At 48.0% G+C, this 21,699-nt stretch overlaps 2 protein-coding genes across 7 annotated transcripts; one reads left to right on the forward strand and one right to left on the reverse strand.

The window, feature by feature from the left end:
* The first annotated feature begins 446 nt into the window (after nucleotides 1-446).
* On the forward strand, nucleotides 447-4,277 carry LOC115345878 (uncharacterized protein C16orf86 homolog). The gene is made up of 6 exons (XM_041125896.1): nucleotides 447-598; nucleotides 1,149-1,315; nucleotides 2,054-2,211; nucleotides 2,803-2,987; nucleotides 3,464-3,616; nucleotides 4,147-4,277. The coding sequence occupies exons 1-6, from the start codon at nucleotides 586-588 to the stop codon at nucleotides 4,275-4,277; spliced, it is 807 nt and encodes a 268-aa protein (XP_040981830.1). The 5' UTR covers nucleotides 447-585.
* A 1,612-nt stretch (nucleotides 4,278-5,889) lies between these two features.
* On the reverse strand, nucleotides 5,890-21,621 carry GFOD2 (glucose-fructose oxidoreductase domain containing 2). 6 transcript variants are annotated; one of them, XM_030025860.2, is made up of 3 exons: nucleotides 21,517-21,621; nucleotides 15,516-15,859; nucleotides 5,890-8,169 (listed from the first exon to the last, which is right to left on the reverse strand). In XM_030025860.2, exons 2-3 carry the CDS (start codon nucleotides 15,772-15,774, stop codon nucleotides 7,271-7,273), a joined length of 1,158 nt encoding a protein of 385 aa, XP_029881720.1. In that variant the 5' UTR covers nucleotides 15,775-15,859; nucleotides 21,517-21,621; the 3' UTR covers nucleotides 5,890-7,270. The 6 variants fall into 6 exon arrangements, with proteins under 6 accessions (XP_029881720.1, XP_029881719.1, XP_029881721.1 ...); XM_030025859.2 differs by having other exon boundaries at nucleotides 21,510-21,604; XM_030025861.2 differs by lacking the exon at nucleotides 21,517-21,621 and adding an exon at nucleotides 20,282-20,320.
* Between the last annotated feature and the right edge of the window lie 78 nt (nucleotides 21,622-21,699).

Genomic DNA, 21,699 nt, shown 5'->3' on the forward strand with positions numbered 1-21,699 from the left:
GTCCCTCGTTCCCATCAGAGCAGGGCTGTCACCAGTGCCAGATTGGGATGGCTGCAGCCATGTCCCATGGAGCCCTGCCATCCCTGAGGATGGAGACTCCCCCCACCTCCTGGTGACCCCTCCCAGGGCTGCAGCACCCCCAGGGCCCCTGAACCTCTGTCACCACCGTGGCCAGCCCCATCGGCCCAGCTCCGCTGCGTCACCCAGGTGCCAGGGAGCATCCCAGGGGCCCTCTCAGGTTTTTCCACCTCCCTTCTCAGGCAGGAGCCCAGATCTGAGGGACCTATTGTTGGCACATCCCCTGTGGGGGTTAACGGTCTTCTGGAATCTCTTGCCCAACTGCCACCTTCAAACCCATCCCCACAGCCGAGCCTGCGGGAGGCTCGAAGGGGAGAGGTAGGGAGGACAGGCTCAAAGTGACAATGTTCATCCCATTACAGTGGCTTAAAACACTCGTGGTTGGCTTTTGCAGCTTTCGGTGACCTGTGCCCATCCTAATAGTGCTGTCTTCCAGGCACAGGGCTGCTTCACTGGAGGTTTTGTGGCTGGAAAGGGAAGCTGGCACGTGTGGGGATCAGCGGTAAGATGCTCAGGGCGGGTAATTGGTGCTTGCAGCCTCTCAGGGTTGCGGGTGGTCAGTGGAAATGCTGAAATTGTGTTTGGATGTCCGTTTAACAGGCAAACTGTCCCCTCTCATTCTCAGTGGAAGGAGAGGCAATGCCAAGGCTTTGGCCAGTGGCTGAGTGCCGATGGTTGGCTTGAAGGAGGTACAAGGCAGAAGTGCAAGGTGTGCTGGGGTGGTTGGGGTCTTCTGGCAGCTCAGGGTGGGTTGGGGAGCTCCAGCACCTGATGTGTTGGGAGGTTTCCACCTCCCTGTGTCCCCAGGTGTATCAGGAGAGCTCCTAGGGCTGGCTGCTTTGGAGCATCTCATGGGGGCCTTGTGCTGGGCAGACCTCAGCCACTTCAAAGCTGCTGCCCGGACCCAGGGCTGGGAGTGGGAATCACCACCCCGGCAGCTCAGCAGGGAGAGGCAGCCAGTGCCCATGTCCCTGCAGCGGGGGCTTGCCGTGGCCTGGCCGGGCTGAGCACCGTGCATTGGGGTGAGCCCCCATACCAAACCAAACACTCACAGAGATGTTGGTCTGCAGGCAGCCCCCACTGGTGGCCTAGAGCATCTGCCATGTCAGCCCCAGTGCTGGAGCCTCCTGCCCTGGTGAGGAGCCCTGAGGAGGGGCAGCGTGGTGGCCATGAGCCTGGGCACATCCTCGCTCAGCTGTCTGCAGCCCTGGAGAACCCGGACATCAAAGCTTTGAAGGTGAAGGGTGATGTTGCATTGGATGTGGGGGTTGCGAGGAGCATGGGCTTCATCCCTGGGTGCCACGAGCATGGCACTTGCCCCTGTGCGAGCCTTGTGTGAGAACAGGGGGTCCCCGTGTGTGCCAAAATTTGGGGAGGGGGAAGGAATGAGAAAAGCTCCTTTCTGCAGAGGGTGGATGTCCCTGGGGCTGGGTCTGCTACCCAGAAACAAAAGGCATGATGTTACTCCCAAGTCTTTCTCAAACTGAGAGTAGATGACCCCAAATAGTTACCTGCAAGCTTCTAGTTAAGCTGCATGAAATGGCAGCTGAATAATTTTCAGCCATCTCTTTGTAGAGTGGTTTTCTGCCATGGTGGCACACTCAAGGGTGTCCCCAGCTGCTGCTTGGGGCCTGGCAGTGCCACCATGGATGATGGGGGGGCAAAATGGCAACCAAAGCCCTGGGAGGGCCAGCGGGACTCATGGGGCCACCCAGCCCCACAGTCCCACCCACCATAGACAGCCACTGCAGCAACACAGGGTGCTCCCACTCACCAGCCAGCCGGGCTCGCCCCCAAGACCTTGGGGCCACATTGGGAGTAAAATCCTAAATCCAGGTGGTTATTAGTGGCCAGCAAAGGGTCCAAGCCACTGTGGCAGGGTCATCCACACCAGGGCCCGAGGAAAAAAAGTGGGTGCAGGGACTGGCAGGACGGGAGCACCGCTTGTCAATGCTGTTCCCCGTGTCTACCACAGTGGTCCAAAGACGGGCAAGGTGTCCTTGTCCACACCAAGCTGTATGAGGAGGAGATGGAGAAGAACAAAGAGCTCTTCCCGGAGCTGGTGGATCTCGGCTGCGTCACGGCGCTGCAGGCCTGGCTGCTAGCCTATGGTTTCAAACTCAAGGGGACAAAGTAAGTCACCATGTCTCCTTCACAAGCCAGCTTTGTGCTGCAACGCAGCCGGGATCACCATGCGAGGAGCAGCCGCCAGTGAGGCCTGGGTCTGCCCCATGCAGGCTGCGTTGCACAAGGGTGAAACAAGGTTGGGAGGGAGGGATGAGCATGGGATGGAAGATATTAGTATCCATGATTTGTGGCTGGACATCGCTCTGCTTTGCTTTTTATTTTGTTGAGAATTGAGCTTGGTTTGTAGTAATTTTGAGAGTTGCTTAGAGTTTAAAAGAGCAGATAAACCACAGAAGTGTGGAAAGGGAGAAGCCCAAAGAGCTGTGGGGCTCACGGTGGAAAGGGAAACGGCACCTATGGCAATGCAGTAGCCCCAAGCCATCAGTGACCACTAGTCATGTCCAAGTCCAGCCAGGGAGCTAAGCCAGCACGGCCAGTGCTGTAGCACGGGCGCAGACCAAGGACGAGGGCTGCACTTGGATGTAGCTCCTGTGCCAGGGCATGGAGCCCCCCGCCCCGAGGTGCCACAGGGCTCCGTCTCCCACTGCGGATGGACCCTGAGCTGGCTGTGCCCCACAGCTGGTTTCCGTCCTTCAGGGTCAACTCAGAAGTGCTCCAGTTGCAGCACCCTGATTTCCAGAAGGCACATCCCACCACCAAGGAGCCAGGCACCCTCCAAGGTGACATTGGCCTCTCTGCCAAGCAGCAGAGGAAAAGGAAGAAAAAGAGACATGCGAGCAGCCTGCACCCTCCCAGAGGGGCCAAGTCCCAGGACATGCTGGGTGAGCAAAGCTGGTGGCTGCAGCCACACAAGCTGGGCTGGGCTGGCATGGTGTGTGCTCTAACTGGCTTGCTTCAGGAATGACAGTGGCCTGAGGCTGGGTCCATAGTACAACAAGGTGGTCCGCAGCTCTTCTGCTTCTCCCAGACCTGGCAGCATCCTCGTGGGTCGGGTAATGACAGGGGCTCTGCCACTGGTGAGTTTTCAGCCGGGCACCGTGATACCCAGGCAGGCTCACCATGGCTCTTCCCTCCAGCTGCTGTTTTGTCTCTGGGATGTGGCCACGGATCCCTGGCTTTTATCCTACCAGACAGCCCCAGCTCAAGGGTATCTGCCTCCCCCTGCAGCCCCTGGCTCCCCTCCTGGCAGGAATAATGTTCTTCCTCTCCTCCCAGGGCTGCTGCAGCCTTGTGAGCTACAGCACAGCCCTGGCAGAGAAGGGGGTGTCAGCGTTTAGCTCTTCTTGTACCTCTCCAGGACAACTGCCACGTCTGCGACCCTTGTACCAGTACATCAACTTAGACATGACAGAGCTGATGCACCCATCACCAGAAGATGAAGTCCCAGAGCTGGCACAGCCAAGCCAGGTCCCTGCAGCCTCCAGCAGGGCAACTGCTCCACAGCTGGAAGGTGAGCTCCAACAAGGTTTACCCAGCTCCTGTATTCCTCAGGGAGCTGGCCTTGTTCTGCCAGTGACCTGCTGGTCCCCACAGCTCATCCCCCCAGAAATGGAAGCTTTGCCCTTGCCTGTGTAGATATTGTCACCTTATCCTGTTTCTTCCACCCTTGCCCCTAGCTTTTAGAGAAGCAGCTTGGATGTCTCTAGTCACCATCTGCAGCAGCTCTGCCCTTAGGTTTTCCCTTGAAGCTCTGAGGTGGCCTAGCCAAACAGAGCAGGACCCTTCCCCTTAGGACAGCACTCTTCAATTGACTCCACAGTCAACAGGTTCCAGAGTTCTATTCCAAGACTTGGTGGAACAAAGCCATGGCCAGCCTGAGCTGGAGCTGGTGAACAGGCCTGCTCCAAGCAGGATGTCAGGCTGGAAACCCAGAGCAGCCATCCCACCCACACTGCTGGCACCTGGCATCCTGCTGGTGCAAATACTCAGCCTGTCTCTGAGGAGGTGGCTGAGCTGTTGATGCACTCACTCCTCTTGCAGATACCTGGGCCAGCAGCACTCCGGAGATCCCAGCCCCAGAAGCAGGTGACAAATCCATGCAGGTTGATATTGATAGGATGCTCAGATATGCAGCTCACCTGGTGCCACTGCTCTTTCCTCAGTATAAATAGTCATGCAGCTTTCTGCCTCCTGTTTGTCTACTACAGCTTGACCTGCGGGGTGGTGATCATCACCTGGCCCGTACAAAGAGCTGTGGGTTTATTGGTTTTTTTTCCTGGTTGAAGAAAATCTGATTTGCCTGGGGAAAAAAAAAAAAAAAAAAAAGCAGTTTTTCATTATAAAATACAGCTGCATGTCACTTGGCCTTACGATGCATGTGCTGTCATTCCTTCCTTGTGCATGAAATGCAGGAGCCTGGGGACTAGCCTTGAGGCTCGCTGCTGAAGATCACCCTGCACAGGGGACGTGGGAGCGGACAGTGCAGCCCTGCCTTTCAGTCCAGCAGACAGCAGAGCATGGCCTGGTCCCCCTCTGCGAGCAGCGCTAACCAGCAGGTGCTTTCACTACCTCTACATTAGACCAACAGGGATTGCATTGGGAGAATCTCAGCTTCACAACAGGGATCCACCTCATCCAAAGCAGTGCTCCTTTGGCCACTGTCCCACACTGCCAGTGCAGGGCAACTGGAGGCTGTAGCCAGGCTACAAAAAGCCCATTTCAACTCTCTGCACACTTCTGTGTTCAGGTCTCCTGCTCACCCAGGAGTCTTGGCACCCTCCTTTCTTTGCTGGGATCATCTGGAGATGCTTTGCGCTTCCTTCTTCTCCTGTAGGAGTTGTACTTTAGGATCTTCTGCCCGGTACAAACGTACTGACAAAGGCACAAAGGAAGATTCTCAGTTCAAGGACAGCTTCAAAACAGATCCAAAACTGGCATGAAATAAGCCAGAGTTGTTCTGTCTGAATGAAGGCAGCGGCTTCCAGGTGAGCTCAGGAGACATTATCTCACCTGTTTTACATAGCACACAGACATCACAGACATTAGATGCTCAGAGCTATGGAACACCAGTCCTCTACCTGTAAAGGTTTGCAGAGATGCAGCTTTCACTGCTCCACCTGCTACAGCTGGGAACAGTGAATTTCAACCATTTGCTTTCTTCATCCAGCTCACAGTAGAAATGAGATTGTGCAGAGAGCACAGGAGCAGCCATGCTTCTACCCTTTAAACCAGCACGTCAGTAGACTTGTTTCTGCCAAGAGTTTTACTGTGTTGAAAGTAAATACCCAAAAGTAAATACCTGATATATACACTGAGCAAAGAAAGCGGTCCCATCAATACTGTGGGGATTTTGCTTCTTAGTTGGCATCTTCCAGCAATTTCTACAATGAGTTAGGCAGATAAATAAAGATCCTGTTAATCACAAAAGTTGACGTGGTGAGTCCAAGATAGGCAAAAGGATCTCCAAAACCAGCTACTCAACAGCTGTAGTGCGAGGGAAACAGCAAAGAGGTGGTAAACAGATCTTCCGGTGGGACTTACTTTCCCTTGGTGATAAATCAATGATACTTGCTAGGATAGCAGAGAGCTATACAGGATAGCACAGAGCTATATTGCTAGATATCACAAGAGCTTTTTCCACACCCAAGCTATGCACCTGGCAGCAAAGGCACACAGAAGTAGGGAAGGACTCAACAGGTACTGAGCCCCAGCTCTAAATCTCCTGTTCACATTTATTAGGATGGTTTCAGCTTGACCAAATCAAAACACAAGCCCACAGCTGCATAAAGAATGCCCTCAACAAACACAACTTTTTATTTCTGTAGAAAACAAGATCCTTTTCAGGAAGGACCAGCTTATGAAACAGCAGTTTGCATGTTAAGATACATAAATACACAGGGTTACAATTTAGTGAGAAATACATTAAAAAAAGCTTTCAAGTACACAAAATATATGTAGTAAAATTGGATTATCCCTTCCGCATACCTGCCTCAGAGAGAAACGTTTCTCAAACGAATGAACTTCCACCCATCATCTGCCAACAGATCTCTCCACTGGACACAAGCTGCAGGAGGGCATGAGGATGGGCAGGGCCAGAGGGTTAATATCCAGTGTTTTGAGATTAAGAGCAGACTTAGCCATGACAGTTCAGTCCCCATTCTCTCAACTATCAGGATGTGTGTAGTGTGACAGTTACCCAGCCAGCACATTAAGAGAGCTACAAGAGGTAGGAAATACCTCCTTACTTCCATCTTCAGGTCCCTGGAAGGTTAATGCTGTACAACTTCATTACCCACAACACTGTGGAAATCCCATGACCCTGGGAGGCATTTATTAACAGTCACAGAAATGAGAATGTGGCCCCGCAGACACGGCACCAGTGCTGCCGGGCAGTAAACACAACCAACGGACACAGAGTTTATGGAAAAAAGCTGCTGGATGCAGGCAGCCTCTTGAGTAGAAGGAATAATGTCTACAGATAAGGAAGAACAGCACAAATCATCACAAACTTCCTGAAGATTTTCCTGCCAAGACACCATCAACAGAGAATTCATAGCATCATTTAAATAAAATACCAGTTTAAATGAATGTGAAAGACATTTGTCACGTGCGGGAAGCCAAAAGGCTGATGCTTATGTTCCAAACTTTTATCTGTTCCTTCTACTATTTGTCCTACAGGAGTTGAGAGACCTGTTACATCACTAAACTCTTTTATAAAATTTTACAAACTGAGGAGTAAAACTTAATCAGTCTCCAAGAGAGAAGGAAAAGGCATCTGAACAACAGATACTCCCTGATCTTCCTCTATGTGCTCTCATGTTAAAATTGTTAAAATAAGCAACCTGTGCAACAGGGGTTGTGTCCCATGTCCAAGCCATGCAACGGCAGAGATCCCATGCTTCACTTCAGCTACTGCAAGTGCAAAGGGCAATTCAAGTTTTCCTACCAGTCTCCAAGACAAAAATTAAATGTTTGAAAAAACGGAAACATTTAAAACTCTTTAAACAATTTAAATGAGAACAGTTTCTATCAGAACATATTGTACACGTTTAAAAAACCAAGGAACTCAGGTTGTTAAATAAGAATCTACATATCTTAAAAACGGAGAGGTTTTTTACATTGCAGCCAGAAGTGTTAATTGTCCTATCTTCCAAAGCAGGAATGTTCATAAGTTATTTCTCTGAAGCGCCTCGCAGAGGTTTTGATTGGCATCTGGTTCCTCGGTCATCACCTCCACAGCCTCCCACTCTCCTGACCTGCTGGATTTCTTGATGGCCTCTACTACACTTTGCATGTACAGACCATCTTCAAAAGAGGCTGCCATAGAGACAGGTTTATGATCCCACGTCCGACGGTCTTCCTGGTCTTGGAAAGACTGCCGCAGTGCTTGCACCATGTACACCATTCCTTTTAGGTAAAGCAGTGGGATGTCTTTAAACCCCTTATCCAAAAGGCCCTTGTTGACAGTCAGAGAGTCTGTAAACAGTAGTTCTTCTTGGAGCGCAGTGTTTTTCTGCCCGTACAAGTCTGTCCCGCGAGCTATCAGGCGACCAGCAGACCCAACAATCATGACTTCATGAATGAATGATCCAGGCATGTTGAAGTTGAGAGTCACAGTACAACAGACACCCTCACTCATTAGCATCTGGAAAAAGCAGAAGTCATCGCTAGTGACGTGGCGGATCCCGCTTATAGCCGTGTTCTGCTTCACAAAAGTCTTAAGCAAACCGTGGACCTTCTCTGCTCTTCTGCTGATGAGGTGAGTTAGGAGGTCGATAATGTAGGTTCCCATTGTATGCAGACCACCTCCTCCCATCAGCTCATCACAGATCCAGTTGTACTTGTGGCTGAGCAGGCTTCCCCCATATACTCGTACGTCACAGATCATCACGTTGCCCACGTAGTGTTCTTCTATCAACTGCTTCATCTTCACAAAGGCAGGCAAGAAACGGAGAACGTTGCCAACAATGCTCATCAGCTTGGGGTAATACCTGGCAGCTGTGACCATCCTGAAGGCATCCACAGAGGTAGCAGCTTTCTCACAGATCACATTCTTCCCTATTCCTGCAGCACAAATAAAAAAAAAAAAAAAAAAAAAAAAAATACAGCACACACGAGCGAAACATGCTCAGATGCCCCAAAGGTTGTCAAGAAGCAGGGTTTTTACGAGTCAGGCTTTCCTGCTGCAATTTCAAAGGCAAAGGTCTGGGAACTAAAATAGGAATGCGAAGTGCAGCAAGCAGTCAAAGCTGCTTCCAAAATGCTCCGGTTGCAGAGCTGACAAACTCCCACAGAGAGAGACTCCAAATAAAGAGAGGATTTTTACATCATGAAAGATAAATAGCCAAATGGCATCACATGGCATCAGAACAAGACACAAGTTGCATGTTGTAGCTATAAAATTATTTCAATGCCTGTACAGCCAGGGGCGGGGGGAAGTCATGTGACAGAATAGGTGAGTGAAGGGGAGATTTGATTTTCACTTTGTATTTCACCATCACTATGAATGTATTATTTTAAATAGATTAATAGAAATGGGTCATACAAGATACTTAGTGGCCTGTGTACAGAATACAAGAATTAGAAATAATGTTTTGGTAGGTGGATTGTTTTAAAAGCATCGCTAATTGGAAAGCAAGCCATTTTGGTCTGCACGTACAGCCTACTCGTACAATTAGACTGCAAAGATGACTGTGAGTTACACAGATGAGAGCTGCATTTGCAAGGTGACCCACTGCATTTTTATTCCTATGGATGCGCTTTATCTTGTGCTCAGCCTGAGTCAATGTGGGCAGTCAATAATTCATTTTTTTTAACTTCAAAGCAGAAATAAAGTAATACAGAAGAGTATCCCAGTGCAAGCTTCAATCAAATTCCTATATTTGGTGCTTTCCTGGTATTCCCTCTTCCTCCCCCATCTTTACCCTTTTCTCATGACATGGCTTAACTTTTCCATATACATCTGTTCTGATAAAATACTTAAATAAACATTTTTCAATGTAACAACCAGGGTTGTACCTAGAAGTCTCCAGACATTAACTGGTTATGTCAGACCTGAAGGTCAGTCACATCATACCACAGTTTCTGCCTAAGAACTGCAGGAATCACCGCACATGGTGGTAGGCACCTCTCTGAAAGCTTCTCCTTACCCAGGAGCAGACTCCGCTCCCTGCTCAGAACAGCTTTTAATCGACTCCCTGATGAGAAGATACCAGCACAAGCGCTTCCGTCGGCCTCCTGCACAAGATGGGAAGCCAGATCCCACACTGCAGCTCCTGCTCTCGGCACTCCACCTCCTGGCTGCGCTGGGCAAGCCTTTCAGGAACCATCTGAGCAGGCCAAGGGCCAGCGAGCTCCCATGACCTATCGCTGTGCCCAACTCAGCCAGAGGAGAACTACAGCTAGAGAAAACTCAGAACCAATATTTCTAATACACACAAGCAAAATCCAGTCAGAAAATGACAAGACTACAATTTTTAGTGGTCTTGTCCAAAGAAGTCCCCTAAACTGATGCGAGTCAATAGAAGCTTTAATGAACAAAGGGTAAGGTCAAACTCCCCAAGGACACCCTGGCTACCCACTGGTAACCCCCCACATCAGGGACCATTTCCGACTCTCCCACCCCCAATCCTGCTGCTGAGATGAGGCACAATGCTCTATTCAATATTCTGCACAGCTAGCTGAAGCACCTTGAGATGCTTCAGCCCCTGGTTTATCTGCCTTCTTGTTTAAATGGCACTTATCTCAAGCCAGGTTACAGTAAAATACAAGCAAAAAGAAAAAGCAAAAGGATCTCCACAGCATCCTAAGCAGATCTGCAGTTCTCAAAGTCTGAAGAAAATAAAAGCGACTCTTGATCCGCGTACACACAGGGTACAGCTCTGCCAGTGCTGCTCTCCCCCTTGCACAACTCCAGTGCCTTCCACCATGTATTTGGCAGCACAGGAGCCAGCTCAGGGTACAAACCCAGCATGGAAATATTCACTCATCTCGGCTCTTTTTCCGGCAGGTTATTGCCCCAAGTTGGCTCTTCAAGGAGCCTGACAGTGTCCACACAAAAGGGGCTGCATTCCTGTAGTGGGGGACCGAGAGCAGAGAGGGCTGAGCCAAAGGAGACCACCCCTGCCACCCAGGGTCTGCTGTTCCACGCCGGGCAGTCGATCATGCCGGGCTGCCCTTGTTCTGCCACCTACCCACCCAGCCTCATCCTTGCATCAGCACTGTGCTCTTTTTGCCAGTGTAGGCTGAGCCCCTTGAGGAGCTAAAAGTGACTGATGCCTTTTTTTGGGATGGCAGTCAGCGCAGCGCAATGACAGCTCGGCACAGCCCACCAAGTGCTGCTGGAGTGCCAGGATGAAGACCTGGGTACACCATAGCATCTGAGATAATCCTGTGGTTGCCCTCAGTGGGACATCCCCCCAGCTGTCCCCAAGCTCAGAGATGGCCGTGCAGCAAGACAAGGGCCGAGTCAGAGATGGCTACGAAGTCCCTTACCAACACAATGGCCATGCCTTCTGTTTTCTGAGGCAGAGCAACTTACAACCCCTGTCTTGTTACTATTATTTTGATAAGGAATAACCTGAACTTTGTACGATATTGTTTTCTTAAATCACTGCTGCAAAATTCTCTGTTGAGGTCCTCACCAGCTAGGAGACATGAGAGCCACCACAGGGCTCTGGCGCTCCTCAGAGCCCTCTGTGAGTCAGTTCAGATCACCAACTGAGCCCAGTTTAGAAAAGGAAGGTTCCTCTTTCAAAGCAGGTAGGTTGAATCTGCTTACAGGCGGGTCTAAGCCCACAGAAGGGCCTGGACACCTTGAAGGAAGGAGATGGGGCTGCGGAGTTGCGTTTCCCCACCTCACAAGCAGCGAGCAAGGACAGCAGCAGCTCCGCTACCAGTGGTGAAGCTCATTGTAGGCTGTCCTAACAACACACCTCAGGGTCTTCTCTGTGCACACCTCGGAGCGAACCCCATCTGTAGATCTTCGCTCCAATTAAGTCCCCCTATTTATGGCTATACTGGTTGTTGCAGTAAGAGGGACACAAAAAGAGAATAAAAAGGTCACCATTGCCAAGAGTCCTTAGACAAACCATCTACTCCCATACTCAGAGGCAAAAGTACCTGCTAGATTCCAAGAATTTTCAAACCAATTCCTGATTTAGTAAATAAACTAAATATTTAAACAGAAGTCTTTTGACTCTCATTAATGTGATACAGCCAAATCATGGCTTCACTCAGTGAAATACTGGATTTTAAAGTGTGTTCACATCCTATGGAAGCAATCAAAAAACAACAGGTGAGCCGAGACTTACTGGACAGCAGAATAAACTAGACTATTTTCTCCTAAAGGAATCTTACATCTGTAGTCAGATCCACACTGTCCATCAGCACTGAGGCACTGGCTTCCCCTGCAGCTACTTAGCCATGCTACATCCAAAACTTCCCACAAGTGAAATATTTTACAGCCCTGGTTAATAAAATGCAAGCACAGAAAACTCGCTGCTTTCTTATGCTACCTGGTGGACACTGCCCAAAGCCATCACAGGTGCTGGGGAGGGACACAGGCCCCAGCAATTGCCAGGACCCCCAGCCCACTCCTTCCTTCTGGTAGGGAGGGTGCCAGGGTGATCAGGAGGAAGGAGAAGGGACTCTGCAGCCTGGTGGGGCCTTGGGAAGGGGAGCATGCATGAAAAGATGGGAGAAGTGCACCCCAAACCTTAAAGAGTTGGCTTTGCTGCAATCAACATGCATATGACCCGGGGTCTCCTCTCTGCTTTAGGCTGGGTGCGTACCAGCAGGCCATGAGAAGGACACCGAGACCACACCTAGCCCACCGCTCCGTCAAGGAAGTCCTTCATGTCCCAGGGGGGCCCGCTGAGCAGCCTGGCATAGGAGGTAGCCCACCAGGGCTCCTGATGGGGAGAGGTCCTGCAGTCCCATGTCTGTGGCACATGCAGGTGAGCAAATGCAAGAAGCAGGGGCAGCCATGCACAGAGGTGTCCCTGCAGTGCAGTCAGGAGGAGATCGACTGTGTGCCGTGCCACCCGCCCAGGCAGTGTGAGGAGCGGGCTGGGCTGGGACAGCATTCTCACCGTGACAGCTACCACTCCACCTCTTCGGTTGTTTCTTTGCCTGGTTATCATAGCCACAGCTGGCCATCCAACACCTTCCATAAACAGCTAGCGTCCCCAGCCTTGCCTCTCCCTGCACGAGTTATAACATTGACTCAAACTACCAAAGGTATTTATCCCAAGTAAATATGTCCATTGAACTGAAGCCCCAGTTCTTTAGTCCCCTGAATAACGTCAAATACCTGAGGTTGCACCAAGGAAGATGTACAACTGGTCACTGTTGAAGCACACCAGACCATTGCTTTGTCCACTATAAGAAGTTGGGAGTGCTGAGGAGTCTTCCCAAATAGCCGGCTGTTTCAGATGTACTTGCTTTGGGAGCCTCCCAACGAATGAACGCTCATTCCAAAACACACTCCTTCATTTCATTTCCTGTTTGCCTACAGTTTGAAAAGATCTCCATGCTACTTGTTACAGAGACGGGAAGCACAATATGCAAAGAGCACTCACAGCATGCTTGTTCATTCTGTCTCAAGAACAGGAAATCTGGATTTGTCACAACACAAAGCAGTGACAGAGCCCTTTCTGACTCCTTCCTTCATAACTAACATACATGTGCTATAATTTGTAGGGACTCCACAAAATCAGAGTGTCAAACAACCTATGTTGCAAAGATGTCTTAAATGATGTAGTCAACCAGTATAAACCAAGAGAGACAAGTAAGAGGTTCCTCTGTAGCCACTCCACAAACCATCCATTTGACAGCTGGGCTCGGTACGTGCAGCAGCATTATCTTTAGCACCCTGAAGAAATTTTACTCTGAGGACTTCTCACGTTTTGCCTCCCTGAACTTTGCCTCACGCAAAAACATCCCATGTTTTACATTCCACTCTAGCTGGTAACTCCGCTCTGTGCTCACCTAATGCAAAGGTGGATGCATTTTAACTGTGGGACATGAACCACAACACAGACATTTTGTGAAATTAATTTAGTTCCTCTGAGATCAAAAGAAGCACAAATTTTAGGATAGCTTCTTGCATTGCCTGTTGTGGAGATAAACCATAAGATTAGACTGATTTTAACTTGAATTATCCTCTGGGCTTTGATCTGTTCTGTCTGGTTCATGAACTCAATCCAGTGTTACTGCTTTGTGCCCGTCATGCCAAAGTTGTACCTAGGCTTGTTTATGGATGTCTGTCAATAAGAAACTTATGCAAGCAAATTGCACTGCCTGGAAAAACTGGGTCTGTCTCTCATCCCTGCCAGAAATAAAAATGTAACCACATTTTAAAATTAAAAAAAAAAAAAAAAAAAAAAAAGTTATAAAAAAAGTTTACAAATAAGTAATAAAAGCATAAGCACTTTAAAACAAATAAACAAACAAACTGCAACAAAAAAACCCACACAACACCATTATCACTGCACTGCATCTGATCTTTCCTAAAGCCCAGTTTCTCGACTAGTAAACACCAATCTATTATATACAATTCACAGCCAATAATTCTCCAATTATGTAGATCACATTATCGCTCTGAACTTTCAGAGAGAATGTACTTGCCATCTTTGGCCCTATCCTGATTTTGTGTTCCTTCAAAATGCTCAATCACAGCAAGCCATGCAACACTGGCTCAAAATATGTCACAACATAGTTGGTAGCAGACCTATAAATACCATTGCGACAAACCTAGAAAGCTGAAAGACAAGGTCAGCATCATATTGGGCCTGAGATGCCTGCACCAGTTTGCAGATCAGAACATTTTAGGACATAAGTGAAGAATAAACTGCCCTGTACTACTTCATCCATTCATTTCCCTAGCTTTTTCAGCTTTGCACTTATTTATACTTGCAGTCAAGCATACATATTACACCTGTACTTCTGCACTTCTTTCCTCCTCTGGATAATGCCAACTTACAGGTTCCCAGCCTTTGAAGAAAGAATCTCAATCCATTTTAGTTAATAATTCACCAGATAAGGTTCAATCCTCTCCTTTTAGCCCACTTGCCCATCATGAGCCATGAGAACTAGTGAAATGCTTATTACCTAAAAAGTGTTTAAAAGAACTTTTAGCATATTTAAAGAGAGAAATTCTAACTTACAGTTCAAATATTCAGAAGTCAGAATACCTTAAATTCAAAGGGTAGTACTCTAACAAGGTAAACAAACAAATCCAACAATGTAAAAAAGAAAAAAAAAAAAGCCTGAAATCTCCCTCTGCATAGCTAAGTGGCATTGAATGTTTGTGCAGGGAGTTGTTTACTTCCAAAACAAATTACTGTAGAGCAAAGAGGCTAAGAACAACAAACCACCCTGGCTTACATGGTTTGAGATACTACCCGTCCTAAAATTAACTCATGTGGATCTCCTGTAAACACAGTAAAAATATCACACTTGTTATTTACAGAATTAGATGCAAACTCACACCCACGCTGTACTACGTGAGAGGACATTAACACTACAAAGTCACATACTGGAGACTTAAGAAATGTCAGGGTGTCCGGGCAGTTGGCTCCCACCTCCCTGCCCAACCAGTTTGGAGTGTCATCCCTTCTCTCCCTGACACCTTCACCCAGCCCATCTTGCTGGATTCCTCCTGCTGTCCCCAACATCTCCTCCTCCCCCAGCATCTGCCCTCCCGCGTCAGGTAGAAGGATTCCTCCAGCAAACCTGCACCCGGGACCATACCAGACTGCTATGGACATGGATGTCCCAAGAGAGCTCCAGGTGGTGGCCAGGGTCACAGCACTGCTGGCTGAAAACAGCATCTGCAGAGAATTTAGGTCCTAACTCACAAGATTCTACTGAGTGCATGCAAACATTTTTTCAAAGGCTTTTAACTTTCCAATTTGGTTTTATTTGTGGGTAAAACCAAAAGCAGAGCTGAACCACCTCCCCACCCCAGGCAAATCTCAGTCTCCTATTGCAGAACATGGGAAGCTTTGAAATTAATTAAGCAACTTAAGTTGTTTGGGTTTTGGTTTTTTTGTTGTTCGGTTGTTTTTTTTTTTAAATGGGCATAAAAACATTTTACCCCTTCATCGTCATCTCTGAAACAGCTCATTTTTATTAAAACCTCCCCACCGTAAGTTCAGTCAGAAGAAGATGAGGTATTTTAGCCCACTTGGTTCAAGACTCGCAAAGCTATAAGCAATTACAAACACTATTTTCACAAAAAATTCGAGGTAACCTCTCTCGCAGATGGCACTACCGATTCCACACAAAACCTTCAGTACTGCATTTGCACGTTGATGCAACCAGAATTGTGCTGGGGTAACAGCTTCAAATTTCAATCTGCCAACGAGCTATGGATTTTTGGTCCAACTCCAAAGATAAAAAGATACCTAGAGCCTTCACAGCAATTTGCCGAGTTAGTGGTGGAGGGATATTGATGCAAACCAAATCTACGTCCTGGTGCAGCAAGACATCGTCAGTCCGACTTGTGTAGAAGGAGATGTTCATTTCCTCTGCCAGCTGTTTGGCCTCCTCTTCAGTCTTCCCCCAAAGTGCTTCAATGGAGAAGCCTTCTGCTCTCAGCAAGGGTACCAGTACCCGGGCAGTGCTGCCAGTTCCAAACACACCCACTCCAGGAAGCATTTTCATTCTGCATTTATTCAAGCATCAGGGTCTACACATAGGCCTTTGATAAAATGTTCGGCTCCTCAGCTTTCCGTTCCATCCACAGTTCCTAAAACATGAAAAGTTACAAGTCAGTATCAACAAAAAGCATATTTTGATATCAGATGCATCTAGCCTGAATACTAGCTTCTATCCTTCATACGGCATTCAAATTTTCAAAGATCCTAACGAAAAAAAACAAAAACCCCCAAACTTGAAATCCATAAACAGTATTAAGGGACAAGTCTAACAATCTCACTGCAGAAGAATGGTAAGAAAGCAGCTTGACAAAGTCATGAGCACCTCCTGAGCTTCAAAACTCAGGATGCACGTACAGAAACACACACGAGCATGCCGGGACAAACCATAGATGGCGAGGTACAAATGGGGAGCGACAGGAAGCGTCAAGAGGACATGACATAGAGTCTATTGCACTGGCAGTAAAAGCAGCGCTGCTGTAGTTGTGATGATGTATGTCTCTAAATGAGATAAAGGTTTGTGAGATGAGGTAATATCTTTTATTAGACTGACTGAGATAATTGGAAATAATAGGCAAGCTTTTGGGTGCATAAATCTTTCTTCCAAATTAAATACACAAACTGAAAACAACTACTTGGAGCTTAACAATTTTATGGCAAATAGTTAAGCCACTCCAGAGAACATCTAGAAAACATGTCCTGTGGGGAAAGCCTGGATTCACTGAGCTTGTTTAGCCTGAGGAGGAGAAGGCTACAACGGGAGATAATGTCAGTGTTTAAATACATAGAAAACTGCTTTCAAAAAGGAAAAGGGCGCTCCTTTATGTCCATCGTGGGTAGTTAAAAGTTTTACGTAACTTGGGACAGTTAAAAATATCTCCTGCCCGTGCCATTCAAACCCCAGGAATGCAGGGTTTTGCACAGAATTATTATATTCCCTACACACAAACATTTGGTTAAGACACACTTCTTTTGTTCTTTCAAGTATTTCCTGGTAAATTAATCCCTTCGGACCCCTACTTGCCAGTTTGTCTTAGAACTGCTTCTGGCCACAACTGGCTGAACTGCCTTTAGCATTCACTTTAGCACTAACTCCGAGGAGAGATGTCAGAAGTCTGCTCAATCTGTGACACTGAAGCAACCTACCATCTGGCTTTTGTTCTCTGCCTTTTTGAATTTTTATTTACAACCCTCACTGTTGACCTTTTTTGAATTTTTTTTTTTTTAGAAAGAAAAAGTTTTCTTTACTTTATTAACATGACAAATTCAGTTTTCTTTAGAAGCTTATAATGAAAAAGCAAAGACCATATTTAAAAAGAGAACTGATACCAACACCAGATCAACACCTTTGGAAAAAATCCCCACAACCAACAAGAATCACAATCTGTTTCGGAAAGAGACGGTTATTCATCTCCCCATCCTAAAATACTCATGCTAAATTACAATATGTGAAAACAAATCCTGACACAGCACCGGGAAGTCCCAGCACGCAAGTCAAACTACCCACAGTGCAAATGCTTTGTATGCAATCAGCATTTTGTTAGTCTGGGGAGTGCCTACACTGACCAGCATAACAAAACTGCAACCCTGACTGAATTTCTAGGTACTTTTGTAGTATAGACACTAAACTAGGAAATGGAAACAGCAGCACTTCTGAATATTTATTTTGCAAAACACACACAAATGTTTACAGATGCTATAGAACACTTTATGAGATATTTACTGAGTTAATTCAGTACATTTTTCCCTTATTCTGTGTGATGTTAGGTTTGCAGTGATACAGTTGTCTGTCTTTATAAAGATGAACAAAGTTAATTTTAATTTGAATTAACTCCTTTTTATCTGACATTTAGCAGAACACTCAAATAAGGACAGTATCAAAAGGATCTTGAAAATATTTACTATTCTACATAAAAGGGTAATTTACTGGCAGGAAGGATGGCTTGTATTCAGGTTTGTTTTCTATAAATGACGCAAACAAAAAGAAAATCTTGCAACTGCACAGAGAGTAAGTATAACTGTTAAAGTCCCCACACATCTATATTTGGCAGTTTACAGGCCAGAAGAAGAAAAAATGCATGCAGTAAAAAAAGCATCACCTTCTTTCAGACAGACACAAACTTAGCAAGGTGGAATAGAGAGAGACAAGGTGAGCGTGTGCCTGTTTGCACCAGATCACACAGATATACTCAACAATGTCAAAATTACACAATATGACAAAAGTTTAGAAAAGGTTGAATTATTTGAAAATGCTACTAAGAGCACACTGTAGCACTTCACATGTGCAACAGGAGACTCCTGCTACTCAGATAAGCTGATTTCTGCAACGCTCGCTCATTTCAAATTTTACTTTTTTCTGTTTCCCATCCAACTGCCTCTTAAAAATCTCAATCAGGTGGAATTAATTTTAAACTCACTTATTCCCAGAACGTAACATGCTGCTGTATCGGTATCACTAGCAGCTATCGGCACAAACCCATGAAAGCTAGTGATTTACTACCATGGAGACCAGCTCCTGATGATACAAGAACTTAAGGACACCAGCTCACCACTAATACCACAACAATTCAAGAATTGGCCAACCCAGCCTCAGCAACGACTTCTAGCAAGGCAGCCATGCTCCTGGGGTATGAAGACAGGGCTTGCACAGTTACAGGGCCCAACAGGGCTTGAGACCCCCCAAATACTGCAGCCAGCAGCCTCTGCAGCGAGTGGCACTGACGAGAGGGCACGCTTCTCTTCCCTCACCTGAGGGCCACCCGCAGCCTCTTATTCCCTCTCCAGTCGTTCGCCAGCTAGCAAGTCCTGGTTTGTCAGGACGGTCACAGTGGGATGGATGTGGATGCTGAAGGTCAGCAAAAACATAGTCCTTGCACAGAGCATACGTGACGCAGGGAGAACTAAAGTAAATGCTGAAAGAGCTGTAACAAGACGTTCAACAGGAGCTTTTGAAAAGGGGTATATATTGGTACCCCACCCCCACACCTTGCAGACACACTCAAGCGCTGGTAAACGAAACATTGCTTCCCTAGGGTGGCCTAGCTGTAATCTAAAAACCCACTGTGTCAGAATGAGGCCACAGCTGAGGAGAGAGACAGCTGTAATTAACAGTCTACTAAGAAGAGACCCCAAAAGAACAGCACCATGCCACCACAAAAGTCCCCAGAGTACTGTTCTCCGGAGCTCTATGTGCATTTCTGATACTTCTGCACTAAGGTGGGGAAAAAAAGCAGAACTGGAAATGATGCAGACAAAGGTGATCAAAAGCACACAACATCTTCTACGTAAGTGTGACCTAAGCAACCAAAGATTGCTCAGACGCAAAAAGATGTGACTGAGAGGGATGTCACAGAAGGTAATAAAGTCATGAGTGGCTCAGGATGGAGAAAGACCAATTTTTCACTGTTTCTTGCAATACAAGAACAAATCGAATGGAGCTCAGAGAAGGCAGTAGGATCAAAACAATCTAAAGGAGGTGGTTCCACACACCAAACTTTGGTAAGCTGTGAAATGCCTTGCCACAGGATACCGTGGACATTAGCCATTTATAAGGAGTCAAAAGGGAGACTAGACAATTTCAAGCAGTCTGCTGAGGGTCACATCTAGCACAAGTAGCTGAGCTAAAACTAGTGAAAACTAGATTCAGCAGAGCGTGGAAATGGCTCTAAGAAATGCTTGAAACTGCAGCCAAAACCAGCTTAGAATTAGGTACAATGTCTACATCTGTACTTAGGACCCCGTGAGTCTAAAACCTTCAAACAAGTCTCACCGAATTAGTTACACAAATCATGAAAAGCCTTTTATAAGCCAATCTTTCAGAAAAGGAAAACCCTCATGCATTGATACCTCCCGTGATCAAACACAGGAATAAACACAGGAATGAACACTGTTCTGAGGACCCTCCCACCGAAACACCAAAAGGGAGGCTTTTATCTGGAAGTGAAAACCGGATTGAAACAGGTATCTTGCATGACAGGAGATACAAATCAATCTCCTTTTTAGAGAGACGAAATAATCAATGCCTGCAACATCATTCTGAACTTAAATTTTCAAATAGAAGCACTTAAAGATCTTTAATCTTGTTGCTAGCTGCCATTCCTTTTTGTGGCCACAAAAAGTTTCCATTATTGCTGAATTTCACGGTGAGTTTCAAGGAGCTGTTTGACTCTTTTGGTATACATAGCAACTAGCATTTATGTGACCCAAAGCAACGAAAAACCTTATGATTCCTACAGGATCCAGTTCAATTCCACATTGAAGCAGTCAGGGAGTTCAGAAGGCAGAAGTCTCAAAAACTAGATAGTACAGTCAAGGACTGCAGCACCCAAAAACAGCTGTGGACCATTACAGATGGCCAAAGGTAGTAAAAGAGTATCAGCCTGTGTCCAGAAAGATGCTGGTCAGGGTAACACTGGCTCTGCAGAAGGAGAAAGCAATTTACGCTTCTTGCGACTCCTCCTAAAAAGTTTCATTTTGGCTTGAAGGAAGGCAATGCACGTGGTGGAGAAGCATACCAGCAACAGGGGCACTGTTTTCATCCAGTTGGGTCATTGCTGTCGAGTTCAGAAAGAAAGCAGACAAGTAACAAGGGTTGTACAAGTAATAAAGTTGCTACTGGTTGTGACATCCTTATGGAACTTAAGGCTGCGTGAGAATCTTTGACAAACTCTACACATGAACTACTCAGATTTTCACTCTGCAGCAGGGGTCTCACACCTGTAATGTTAATGCACTGCAGAGACCTCCTGTGAAAACAGGTGCTGCCTCAGAACTGTCAGTTCTGCAAGGACCCCAGCAGAGGTGACAGAAATGCAGGCAGAGACTGCGGGCATTGCTTTGGAAGTCAGCAAGGTCTCTGCAGGACTACTGTGGGAACTTCACTGGACCACCCTGAGAAGCTGGAGGTCACCTCACATGTGATGTCGATTTTTCCTGTCAAACTGTTCCTCCAGCCTTCTGACACCCATATACATGAAGCTCTGTATATAACGGTTCATATGCATGTGGTTCGCGTGCTGATGTCAGAGACTGACATGCTTTCTTTACGAAACATGCTTTCAATTCAGTGCAAGCAGGTTGTGTGATAACCCACAAGTCCAAACCCTTGAGCAACTCCCACCACACATCAAGACAAGGCTGGCACAGCGCTCTGTCCTTCCTGGTCTGGATACGCAACAGCAAAGGCCCCGTTTCTGGCAGCCCGCTTCCCACAGGTACCGCCCGAGGTCAGAGGCGGAGGCAACGACCGTGCCAGAGACAGCAGCAGCTGGAAAAACGCGGAATCCAAATCGGCCCTCACGCTATCCCTGTGCTGCAAAGCTCGGGGCTGGGCCATGGCAGCCCTGAGGATGCCTCTGGCATGGCCCACGGTGATCTCCGCTGACCGCGGGTGCGGGGCTTGGGCAGCTGCTCTTTGTGCGTGGGTCCCTCACGGTACTAGATGGGGCAGGCCCCACCTCACCTCACCTCACCGGGCCGGGCAGGCCCCACCTCACCTCACCGGGCCGGACCGGGGAGGCCTCCAACTCACCTCAGAGGGCCGGACCGGGCAGGCCCCTCCCGGGCCTCACCTCACCGCACCGGCCCGGCCCACACGGAGGAAGTCCCGCCGAGACCCCTCGGGTCCCTTCCCTTCCCGGCCGCGCCCGGCCCGGCTCAGCGCCCTCGGACAGGGCCGCGCCCCCCTGGCCGCCAAACGGCCCCGGGCCGGGGGACCCGGGGGGAGCCCCGAGCTGCCCTTACCTGCCGCCGGCCGGCGGAGGGGGCTGCTGCCGCCGCCCCGCCTCGCCCCCCGCGCATCCTCCTGCCGGGCGCGCTCCCGCGGCGGCCGCTCGCTCCCGCTGCGACGCGCGGCGACGCCCGGCCCGGCCCACGCAGGAGCGGCGGCCCCGCCCCTTCACCGGGCAGCGGCTCCGAAAATGGCGGCGCCCGG

Source organism: Aquila chrysaetos, chromosome 9 (assembly GCF_900496995.4).
Source record: "Aquila chrysaetos chrysaetos chromosome 9, bAquChr1.4, whole genome shotgun sequence".
In the NCBI taxonomy this organism is placed as follows: Eukaryota; Metazoa; Chordata; class Aves; order Accipitriformes; family Accipitridae; genus Aquila; species Aquila chrysaetos.

Coding starts and splice junctions, on each gene's coding strand:
- LOC115345878 (XM_041125896.1), top strand. Junction 1,316..2,053: donor CGGACATCAAAGCTTTGAAG/GTGAAGGGTGAT, acceptor TGTCTACCACAG/TGGTCCAAAGACGGGCAAGG. Junction 2,988..3,463: donor CAAGTCCCAGGACATGCTGG/GTGAGCAAAGCT, acceptor GTACCTCTCCAG/GACAACTGCCACGTCTGCGA.
- GFOD2 (XM_030025860.2), bottom strand. CDS start 15,774: ATGAAAATGCTTCCTGGAGTGGGTGTGTTTGGAACTGGCAGCACTGCC. Junction 8,170..15,515: donor AATTGCTGTGAAGGCTCTAG/GTATCTTTTTAT, acceptor TTTGTGCTGCAG/GAATAGGGAAGAATGTGATC.